At 44.0% G+C, this 12,348-nt stretch overlaps 1 protein-coding gene across 1 annotated transcript in view; it reads left to right on the forward strand.

Moving 5' to 3' along the window:
- The first annotated feature begins 767 nt into the window (after positions 1-767).
- LOC143288786 (uncharacterized) overlaps positions 768-12,348 on the forward strand; it is a 31,277-nt gene continuing 19,696 nt past the window's right edge. The window contains exons 1-6 of the mRNA XM_076597419.1: positions 768-904; positions 1,764-1,884; positions 2,915-3,075; positions 3,728-3,951; positions 6,138-6,242; positions 9,588-9,855. Of these exons, the coding sequence (XP_076453534.1) occupies positions 855-904; positions 1,764-1,884; positions 2,915-3,075; positions 3,728-3,951; positions 6,138-6,242; positions 9,588-9,855 (929 nt within the window). The 5' untranslated portion in view covers positions 768-854. The remainder of the gene's footprint in view (positions 905-1,763; positions 1,885-2,914; positions 3,076-3,727; positions 3,952-6,137; positions 6,243-9,587; positions 9,856-12,348) is intronic.

The following is a 12,348-nucleotide window of genomic DNA, read 5'->3' on the forward strand; positions in this document are numbered from 1 at the left end:
AAGCACAAATATATCCCAAACAGTTAATGTCTAAAGAAAATATACAACGTTTGCAAATTCAATAAACTTACTTATGGCTAATAAACCTTCTCTGCTTCCTTTGAAATAATTTCTTTAAAAATTGAATACCGATCGACTTTGAAGATCAGTGGATATTTTAGGCACATACTTGTTTCCCATTTTCCCCATTTTGAATAAAAGCCCATTGCAGAGTACATGTTCATTGAAAAAAAAAAATTAAAAAAATTTTTAAAAAATTAAAAAACATCGCAGTTCACTTAGCCTTCATTCGGCTAAGGTTGTAACTTTTGGCAATATTCACACCCTTCAAATACTATCTACGTGTCTCAGAGAAAATAGCCCCAGATGACATAAACTGACCAAATTATACCCGGGTGTAATGTAGCCTAGGCTAGTTTATACGGGTGTACGTTCTGGCCAGTTCCAGATTATACGGGTGCTTGTTCTGGACATGGCCATTCTACACGGGGGCACACTCTGGACACAGGATTGAGTGTGGCCTGTTAACACCGGAAGGTGCCAGTGGGCACTGATTCGAGCCGGATGCCTGATCTGTGCATAGGAAGCCTACCGAATCTACAAAAGCGAAAAGAGATCGGTAAATAACACACAAACATGAAAGCATGAGCTGTTGATTTCTCAACGACGATAGCTGCACGATAAACAAGACAAAGAGAAATTTCATAACAAATAATTCATACGTTATATGATTTTCTGGCAGTGGGTTTTCGTGGGTTTCCTGTATTTAGTCGGACAGCTTTTCAGGACTCCCTGAAGTGAAGAAGGCCTGGTTGATTGTGAAAGTACTTTACATAAAACACCTTATGTAAACGATGACATTTGCTAAAATATGCAAGTTTTATACTGGAAGAATCGTACGCAGGTGAGAAGCCTTACAGCACAGTTCGTGGTTAGCAGTGAGTGTGTGTGGTTCTGTTATTAGAGCAGACGATTTTGATTTAGGTTTTCTGGAGCGGATCCCGAATCTGTTTCGGTGGGTGACTGTTTCTACTTCCACTTTCAAAACATTGTCAAAGGTCAAGCCAGCAAGTGGTGTGTGTGTGTGTGTGTGTGTGTGTGCGCACGCACGCTTGTATGTGTGTGTGTGTGCGCGCGCGCTTGTGTGTGTGGTTTTTGTGTGCGTGTGTGTGTGTGTGTGTGTGAAATAATTCAATAATAATTGATTTGTTAATGTATTTACTGTACATGGCACTGAATCTTGTGTGCAGACAAAAGAAAGTACTTTCACGCCAATCTTTCATGCATGTACAACACAGAAGCAAAAGGATAAAAGACAAAGCATAAAAGTAGACATAGTTATAGAAGGCTTGAGATACTATGGAAGAAAAAGGGACAGGGAGTAGCTTTTTTGGAAAGAGGTTGCATTTCAAGGCGAGAACTGAAAGAGCTGAGAACAGGGCTTTGATGAGGCGAAAGAGGTATATTGTTCCAAGTGCAAGGTCCATATATTAATGAAACCTTAACATTGTTCATCTATAAGTTGTTTGTGTTTTCAGATAAATTGTTAAACTTCAAGTTGTGTGTATTTTCAGGTAAAGTTGGTCAACTATAAGTTGTGTGTGTTTTCATGTAACACTAATCAACTGTAAGTTGTGTGTCTTTTCAAGTAGATTTTGTGAAACTATAAGTTGTGTGTCTTTTCAGGTAACATGTGTTCAACTGTAAATTCTTAATGTGTTTTCAGGTAACATTATTTAGCTGTAACTTGTTTGTGTTTGCAGGCAGACACTGAGTGGCCTGTGGTCTTGTTCCACCAAATCTTGTGCTGATTTTCCTCAAACTGTCACTCGTCACTGGTACAGCTGTTCTGCTCCTGCTGCTTTGACAAGGTCAATGCAAAAAGTAAGTTGTGGCATTTTTGCTGTGATGACTCCTTATGCTGGGAGAGGTGGTGGTCATGATGATGATGGTAGTGTGTGTGTGTGTGTGTGTGTGTGTGTGTGTGTGTGTGTGCCTGTGTGTGTGTTGCCTGTGTGTGAGTGTCTGTGTCTGTTTACACATGTATTGTGTATGTGTATGTATGTGTGTTTGTATACAATTGTATGCATGCGCATTTACATGCCTTCGCATGCATGTGTGCATTTACACATGTATGTGCAAATACATGTGTGTATAGGCTTTTTTGTTTTTGTTTTAGAAGATGATATGTAACTAAAGATTCTCGGAAATTATAATTAGTTCTTAATTTCTTACATTATCTTTTCCAAATGGTAAGATTTCAGGGTGAGCATGTATGCATACAGTTTTTTGTATGTGCGATTACATGTGCGTATATGCTTTTTGTGATAAAATAATATGTATAACTATTGATTCTCGAAAATTTTAGTTTGTTCCAAATTTTTTACATTATCTTTTTCTAATGAAAAGATTTCAGGGTGGACATATGTGCATATACTTTTTTTTTTTATCTGCTCAGACCGTGATGGGTGGGCATGTATGCGTAATTCTTCTTCTTCTGCATTCGTGGGCTGCAACTCCCACGTTCACTCATATATGTACACAAGTGGGCTTTTACGTGTATGGCCATTTTTAACCCACTCTGTAGACAGCCATACTCCGCTTTCAGGGGTGTGCAGGCTGGGTATGTTCTTGTTTCCATAACCCACCGAACTCTAACATGGATGACAGGATCTTTAACATGTGTATTTGATCTTCTGCTTGCTTATACACATGAAGGGGGTTCAGGCACTGGCAGGTCTGCACATATGTTGACCTGGGAGATCGGAAAAATCTCCAGCCTTTACCTTACCAGGCACCATCACCGAGATTCGAACCCGGAACCCTCAGATTGAAAGTCCAACGCTTAAACCCTTCGGCTATTGCGCCCTTCATGTATGCATACACGTTGTTTTGGTTGTTTTTTTTCCTCCAGACTGTGGCTTTGAGTCGCTGTTTTTCTGTGACGACTGTGACCTCCTTGTTTTCCCTGTTGGTGGTGGGTGGAGTCCGAAAAGTGGACACGCCCCTTTTGGTCAGTCACAGACACCACAGCGACTCCGAGTCAGACAGTGAGGGGGAGGAAGCCAAATCTGGGTGAGTCTTGTTCTTGGGAAACAGCAGTGTTGTGTGTATGTATACTGTCCGGGAAAAAGTTGAGGACCACATTCTTTTTTTTTTTTTTTTTTTTTTTTGCCTGTGTAAAAAAAAAAAAAAAAATTTTTTTTTTTAAATGATCAAACAAAATTATCACCATTCATATTTATTTTAAATTTCCATCAATTACGCATATCTTTTCACACACACACACACACACACACACACACACACACATACATGAATGCATCTACATGCATGTATACATCTGCGCACACACGCGCACACACACACACACACACACACACACACACACACACACACACACACACACACACACACACACACACACACACACAGATTGTGCAACAGAATACTGGTTTGGTTAGAAATGCTTGCGCCTCACCCCAATCCCCCAACACACACGCACAGTGTAAGATTGAACTCATGAATACTGGTGAGGTTTTGTGTGCGAGTATGTACACACATTATGTAAATGAATACTGACAGGTTCAGTAGACCAAAACATGCGCGCACACACACACACACACACACATAGCAGCAACGACTAACACACACACTGAATTTCCATACCAGTATACAGACAAAAAAAAAAACCAGTCTTGAGTCCAGAAAACAGCATCTCTTTCAGAGAAGAAGCAGCAGCCATCATGCAGAAACCAGAGATTCCGGACCAGCTGAAGCGAGTGAAGGAGGAGACGGTGTATGGCATGCTGGTGGCTGACGCCGTGGCGATGCCGGTGCACTGGTACTACAACCCCCCTGACATCAAAAAGGCCTACGGACAATGGCTCACTGGCTACACCGCCCCCAATAAAAAGCATCCATCATCCATCCTTAACCTTTCTGCCGTTGGTAAGGACATGGGTGGTTGCTGGTTTGGTTTGCATGAGAGAGAGAGAGAGAGAGAGAGAGCAGGCAATGGTGTGTGTGTGTGTGTGTGACTTAGGTGTACAAGCTTTGTAGTGCAAATAAGGCTACTGGCATGCACGAGAGAGAGAGAGAGAGCAGGCAATGGTGTGTGTGTGTGTGTGTGTGACTGGGGTGTGTTATGATTGGTGTGCTAAAAGCTATGTGTTGTGAAACAATAGCTGTGTGTTGATGTTTTGCCTTCTTTATGATGGAGACAGGATTGGGGTGGTGATTTGGAGGTGGTGTTTTTTTGTTTGTTTGTTTTTTTCTTTCTTTCTTTTTCTCTGTTTGAAGAAATGTATTTATTTATTTGTTTGTTTATTCATTGTATTTGTATTATATCATATCACATCACATCATATCATATGTATTTTGTTGTTGTTGCACACATTTCAAAACGTCAGCTTATCGGACTGGGTTTTTTTTGTAATTGTCCTTATATTTAGGAAAACCCTTTGTATTGCTGTCATTAATGGTTCCTGGGATGTTCATTTAAGCAACTAAAAATGTTTTGTTCTGCATTAACCCTTTCACCACCAAGTTTCAGTCTGAAAAATGACGGGCGCCATAGCCAAATGGTTAAAGCGTTGGACTTTCGATCTGAGGGTCCCGGGTTCGAATCACGGTGACGGCGCCTGGTGGGTAAAGGGTGGAGATTTTTACGATCTCCCAGGTCAACATATGTGCAGACCTGCCAGTGCCTGAACCCCCTTCGTGTGTATACGCAAGCAGAAGATCAAATACGCACGTTAAAGATCCTGTAATCCATGTCAGCGTTCAGTGGGTTATGGAAACAAGGACATACCCAGCATGCACACCCCCGAAAGCGGAGTATGGCTGCCTACATGGCGGGGTAAAAACGGTCATACACGTAAAAAGCCCACTCACGTATAAGATAAGATAAGATAAGATAAGAATAACTTTATTATCTCCAACTGGAGAAATTTGGTCAGGTGCATTATCACAACATAGACAAGTAAACAACATGGGGACCATAACTGTAAAAGCCAACAACAGCCCCTACAAACATTACGAAGATACAAATGTAAAAAATATCACATACATCGTTTCATACCTACATCCACACAATGCAGGTAATAACTAGTATTCTTAATGTAAAAACAGAAAGAATTAAGAAACATCATTTGAATATAATTATAAACATAGCCTACTATACTGCACATTGATTATAATAGACAGATTAAACAAGAATAAAGATGAATTGTGGAAAACCACAACCAGATAATCAGCACACACCCGCAGAGTAATAAACATATGTTCTCAAATAAAAGCATTTCACATATTCACTTTTAAAAACATTGCAATTATATACGAGTGAACGTGGGAGTTGAAGCCCATGAACGCAGAAGAAGAAGAAGAAGTCTGAAAAACGCTCCCCAGCGCCGTATATTTTGGAAACGATGCTCTCAGTCACAGGCTTCGGTTCATGTCAAAACAACACAACGGACTTGTTCACTGCAAACCTGGGTCAGGGGGCAAAGGTTAGTCATTGTTCTATTGGCAGCAACCTGGTTGCAGCTGTTGAGCTTTGTCACAATGTGAGAACTGGTCTGATCAACATGACCGCTCGATGTTGACAAAAAATTGTTTATGGCGATGCACTGACTTGTCAGCAAAAGTTGTCTGTGGTGGTGAAAGAGTTAATCGCGCCTTAATTTTAGCGCGATTCCCCAATCGAGCTACATAATTATGTGACCTGGTTGGAGACATAATTTGACAACAAACAAGAACGCCAGAGAATCGACAGACAGGCAGAAAATACGAGAAAAAAAACTTAGCCGTGTGAAGAGCACAGGAACAGGAGTCATGATGGCTGCTGGAAAAAGAGGGCGCTAGCCAGTGGGACAAAGGGGAGGTTACCTACTTCCGGGAGGTTATCGGCCGTAGTACTCTCGTTTTCTCCGCATAGGCGGATAGTAGTTTGCACAGGACAGGAATGTCAGACCCCTGCCGGAGTCTGCACTAGTTGGGTCAAGGTAAGTATGTTATTTAAACGTAATTTTAGATAGAAAATTTCCTTTTATGGCGATGCACTGACTTGTCAACAAAAGTTGTCTGTGGTGGTGAAAGAGTTAAAATTTTTTTTTTTTTTTTTTTTTTTTCCCCAGATGGCAGTGGCAGAGGGACAGGGAGCTCGGTGCCATTGATCGGAAACATCATTCTCCATGACAAGGTCAAGTTCTGGGAACAAAGATCTACGCACTACCATCAAGGTAGCATGCTAAGTCTTGTGGGTTTTTTTTTTTTTTTTGACTTATAGCGATATTTGCAGACACCGACGGGCACAATAGCCAAATGGTTAAAGCATTAGACCCTCAATCTGAGGGTCCCGGGTTCGAATCACGGTGACGGGCACCTGGTGGGTAAAGGGTGGAGATTTTTACGATCTCCCAGGTCACCATATGTGCAGACCTGCCAGTGCCTGAACCCCCTTCGTGTGTATACGCAAGCAGAAGATCAAATACGCACGTTAAAGATCCTGTAATCCATGTCAGCGTTCGGTGGGTTATGGAAACAAGAACATACCCAGCATGCACACCCCCCGAAAGCGGAGTATGGCTGCCTACATGGCGGGGTAAAAACGGTCATACACGTAAAAGCCCACTCGTGTATATACGAGTGAACATGGGAGTTGCAGCCCACGAACGCAGAAGAAGAAGAAGAAGAAGCAGACACCATTTGCAGAGACCCAGGTCTTTGACACACAACCGACAGACCTGGAGGACTCTGGTGAACAGTTGTGTGCAGCAAGCCAGCGACTTTTCACAGCGTTGAGGGGGAAGAAGAAGGAGAAGAAGAAGATCAGTGTTATTCATAGGGTATTTCTTTTTTTTCCTTCTTTCCTTTTTTGTTTTTTCTTTCTTTCATTCTTTTTTCTCTCTCACTCTTTCTTTCTCTATCATCTCTGTCTTTCTCTCTCTTTCTCTCTCTCTCTCTCTCTCTCTCTCTCTCTCTCTCTCTCTTGTTTTAAGGAACTGATTATAGGAGCATGAAACAATTTTGATCAGGAGAGATCTGTATTTTGTGTGCATGTATCTCTCTGTATGCTTGTGGATAGTGATTTTTCTGGCAAATGGTTGGACTGAATATAACTGCTGCCTGGACCAGATAGAAGTACTGAAAGTAAGAAAAAGACTTGTATGTATTTTACAACTTTCATTCAGCGACTCAGCTTGTCTAGTGTCACGCAACTCCTGTTTGAAAGTTGCTGTCTTGTGTTGAAACTTATAGAGAACTTCACCATAGGTAAAACTTGATGCATGTCAGGGCAGAGCCAGCACGGGTGCTCAGCCGAGCACAGAATCCACCTCTTTAGTTTCCGAGCAGCGTCTAGCGTCTGGGGTCAAAATTTTTTTAATGCCAGACTTTCCCACCGCACTCTGCACTGGCCGGCGCATTCACCGCGGTATTTCTGGCCCTGCGCGCCAAACCGGGACACTGCCTTCTTTGTTTCACTCGGCCCCGCAGCCCCCGCCCCACTTTTCCCACGCTTCCACAGCATCCACACATTTCCTGCAGGGATTACACTCACCCCGCTCTCCATCCCCCTGCTGCTGGCACTCACCATGCTACAGTGTGTTCATTTAAACACTTGTTGCGCTGACAAGAAAAAATCTGCAACTTCAAAGGTGAGCTGATCTGCATGCAGGCATGCTAAATGTTCTGGTGATTATTATGATTTCATTGTAATAAGCGCATGTTTTCTTAGAGAGGGATTTAAATTTTACGGTTTTTGCGATCATGTTTCTGCTTGACCTTCTCTTCTCTTTCTTCATGTATGTTTCAACCGTTGCCGCAACAATGGCAATGTAAGAAAACATATTGTGTTTGGAGTCAATGGAAAGTGTATTTTACGTTCTTTGTAGAAACCCACTTCTTTTGTCGTTATTTCTGATCCATCTGGGAAGATAATGCGCGAAAGAAATGTAGCAGATTTACCGCTAAACAAGCTTATAGCGAGTGCCACTGGCACGGCCTGTTTGTCAGCCGCGTTTATTTATATCCATGCCCTACTTCCTGGGTTCATGAACTTTCATTGGGCCAACTAAAGTGCCAGCACCGAACACCCATCCCAGCTGTAATCATTGCTAATCAAACAGTGTCATGTTTTCTTCTTTTTTTTTCTTTTTCTTTTTGATGTCCTATCATCAGTTCTGCACTGTTTCAGTGACAGTACTTGCACACAGCTCAAGCAAGTCACCCCATACATACATAGCCACACCCTGATTCGTCTGCTGCAGTCTCAGTGTTGGCAGTCCACAAGGAACCCTTAACTTCAGGTCAAGGAGGTCACACACCAGAAGAGACCCTGCACTGATGCTGAGTCATTTCACTGGTGTTCAGTAGTGCTTGTCCTGATTCAAGGTACTCTGGACACCACCTGCCACAAAGCCTCATACTGACAATAATTGCTTCTTTTTTTTCTGAGCCAGACTGAGTGAGTGTCCCCCTTCCAGAGTGGAGACACATGTTTTCTCATGATGTGGACTTTCTTTCTTTCTTTCTTTTGCATTCGACAGCTACAGTCAGGGTCGAAGTCCGAGGGATGCCACGAACTCGGACGTCCGGCGAAGATCGGCTACTGTCCCCCAGAGCTTGGTGTTGAGGTCAGCACCCCCAGGCCAGGACTGCTGCCGCATCTTCTCATACAGGGGGCAGTCTTGGAGAATATGGGATGGGGTCTGGTCAGCCTGGCCGCAATCACATACGGATGTGGCTGCCACTCCAATCCTCTTTAGGTGTGCTCGGAGGCCGCAGTGCCCTGTGTAAAGGCGGTAGATGGTAGTCTGGTGTCTCCTCTCCAGTGTGCTGATGGGATCCTGGTGTGCCTGGTAGCCTCCGTTCAGGGTGACCCAGCCTCTTCGGAATCTGATGATGTGGACAGTTATAGAAATCTGGAAAAGTCTTGGGAGTTGAAATAAAAACGATTGACCAGTACTACTCAACAAAGATCTTAACCCTTTCACCCCCAAGTTTCTGTGTGGAAAACACTCCCCAGCACCAAATATTTTAGAAACGATGCGCTCAGTGTCACAGGCTTCGGTTCATGTCAAAACAACACAACAGACTTGTTCACTTCAAACTGGGTCAGGGAGCAAAGGTCAGTCATTGTTCTGTTGGTGGGGAAACTGGCTTGCAGCTGTTGAGCGATGTTACGCTGTGAAAAATGGTCTTATCAACATGACTTCTGATGTTGACAAAAGTTGCCAGTGGTGGTGCACTCTCCAATCAGCTCAAGTCGTCTATGGTGGTGAAAGAGTTAATGCGTTAAAAAAAAAAAAAAAAAAAAAAAAAAAAAAATGTATATATATATATATATATATATATAAAATAGAAAAAAAGAAAAAAAATTGATGTTTTTGCAGGAAAAAGTCTGACCAGGAAAAGATTTGGTACATTATTTTGCAAGAACAAATCTGATCTGGGAAAAAAAAGTATGGAATTTTGTTTTGCAGGAATGAGTCTAGTCTGGAAAAAAACAAAAAAAACAACAAAAAAAAAAAAACACCAACAAACAAGCAACAACAAAAAAAAACGTATGGAATTTCGTTTCGCAGGCATGAGTGCAGGGGACAACACCCTGAACGCCGTCACGGCCATGGAGATGCTGAAGACGATGAACCGGGTGGATCCCGAGCTGACGGCACCCAACGAGCGGGATGTGCAGGCGGCAGTGCTGGAAGACTACGTGAGGTTCATGACCACCCCGGGCACCCACAACGACACGTACGCCGAGTCCTTCCACAGGTCCTTCTTCAAGGACTGGGTCCAGGAGAGCCCTCGACCGACCGCTGCCCTCGACCTCATCGAGTTTGCTGAGAAGAGGTTGGTCTGTCTGTCTCTTGTCTCTGTGTCTTCTCTTTCTGTTGGACGCCGTTCTTTCTCTGTCTCTGGACCTTGTACTTGGAATGAACTACCTCTCTAGCTTCGTCAGGTCTCCGCACTCAGCTCTTTCAAGTCTGGCCTTGAAACCCACCTCTTCTTCACAAGATAGCCTCCCCTCCCCTACCTCTTCCTTGTCTTCAGTTTCTTTCAGTTTTAGAGTTATGCATGCGTGTGAATGACTGGTGTGAAAGCGCTTAGATTTGTCTCTGCACAAGATTCAGCGCTATATAAATATCATCATTATTATTATTTTCTCTCTTTTGTCTGTCTCTTTCTCTCTCTCTTTCTCTCTTTTTCTTTCTCTCTTTTTTTCTGTCTCTTTCTCTCCATCTCTTCTCTCTCTTTCTTTCTCTTTCTCTCTTCTTCCTCTCCCTCTTCTCTCTCTTTCTTTCTCTCTCTCATTCTCTTCCCCCCCCCTCTCTCTCTCTCTTTCTCTCTTCTGTCTCTTCAAACTTTGTTTTTGTTTTGTTTCATTATTGGCTTTTACCAGTTCATTGGTTTATCATAACGGTTTGTTATACAATGGAAGTATGTTGGCGCATTCACCCGTGTCGTAAGGACCTCATGGCCAATGGCGTTAAAACGTCAAAGCATCTCTCTCTGTTCCTCTCTTTCTCCTTCTCTCTCTCTCTCTTTCTCTTGTTGTCTGTTCACTTTCCCCTTCATGAGGGGGCCTAGGCCTGAAATGAATAAACCATCTGAATCTGAATCTGTCTCTTTCTCTCTTTCTCCTCTCTCTCTCCTTCCATCTGATGTGCTTGGATTATATGTGGTGGTGATGTGCGTGCTTGTGTGAAGCCCCCAGCCGACATGACCTAATTTGTTCAACAGACTGCTACAGCAGGGTTCTGTAGCCAGCATGGGTCGAGTGACGCGATCCATGCAAAAGACTGGGTCAGCGTTCGAGGATCAATTCCTTGAACGCATCATAGACACAATGGACCCCATACAGAAAACATTTGACACTGTATCAGAGCATATGCCCCATTGGCGATATGCGATCATACAACGCTATGTAGGGGACTATACACCCAAACACATATCAAGTAAGTGGACTGACATCGCCACCAGTCGACAAAAGTATGGCAAACCCATACGAGCCGACTGCTGTGCCCTTCCACCAGACCTGTTCCAATCTTCATTGGAGATTTGTTTCAGCGACAAACCACTAAAAAAGGTGCTCAAGATGCACCTATACTATACAACTAACAAAATCTTAGTACAGGGCCGCGCGTGTAGTGACTGGGTCGACCAAGAGTTTCACAGACTGCGAAGCATAGTCCATGTGTTAGCGGAAAACACGCCCAGTACACACCGCCGGCCTCTGACACACAGCACCACACTGATGCCGACTCAGCGGGAACCACAGACACCGCTTACAGCTGACCAAGACACCACACTGCTCCCTGTATCTCTTCCCTCCACCCTGTCTGATTGCCATACTCCTGCCCCCTGTCTCTCAGCGGATAACTCGCTTCCCGGCAGCGGTCTCCCAGATGTCGGCCTGATGCCACTCTCCACGTTACTCACCCCAGACACTTCACAGCTCCCCATTCCTTCAGACCGGCACAGCTCTACCGAACAACCACGTACTAATCACATCATTGCAGTAGTAGACTTCAACAGAGACGGCCTGACCACAGAAAAGACAGACTCTACGGACACCAACCACGAAGTCACAAACACATCGACAACGGCAACAGACAACTCTAGCAATGACAGCGTTATGACAGAACAACCATGCAGTCTCTCCTCCCTCCCTAACCACACCAACACACAGCCTTCACCTAGTGTAAGTGTCAATAACACTGCAGAAAACGACAAGAGCAATGACAACACAGCTACAGAACACGACAGAGACAGCGACATGACACAAATTACCAGCCCCTCCCCCCTCCCTGATCATGCAGACCAATCGTTCAACAACGTGAGTGAGGAGGAGCAGACCTCAGAAGACGACAACAGCAACAACAGCACTGCCAACATTCCCACAACATGCAGCTGCTGTCATGATGATTTTATCCCCAGGGATGAATTCATCAAAGTGACAGAGCATTTTGAAAGAAAACAACAATCCTTAGAGGCTGAAATTTCTTCCCTGAGGTCTGCCTTACAACAAGCAAGGCAGTCCTTCAAGACCGAGCTGGATGCCCTTCAGACACAGCTCCGCAACCTGCCTGCTCCCTCCACAACCAAACCACCCAACCCCAACAAGTCCAGAAGCCAACACCCCAAATCCTCGAAAGAACGTCCACCCCAGTGTATTGAACCCCTCCCCTCACAGCCCACCTGCACACCTACACCTGACACGCCCCCCTCGTCCAGTCAAAATGAAACGTCATCCCTCAATGCTCCAGTCACCTCACCTCTCCCCAACACCCCTCTCCAAGCTGTTGCCAAGGAAACGACTGTTGTACTCCTCGGAGACTCTAC

Source organism: Babylonia areolata, chromosome 13 (genome assembly GCF_041734735.1).
Source record: "Babylonia areolata isolate BAREFJ2019XMU chromosome 13, ASM4173473v1, whole genome shotgun sequence".
NCBI classification, from domain to species: Eukaryota; Metazoa; Mollusca; class Gastropoda; order Neogastropoda; family Buccinidae; genus Babylonia; species Babylonia areolata.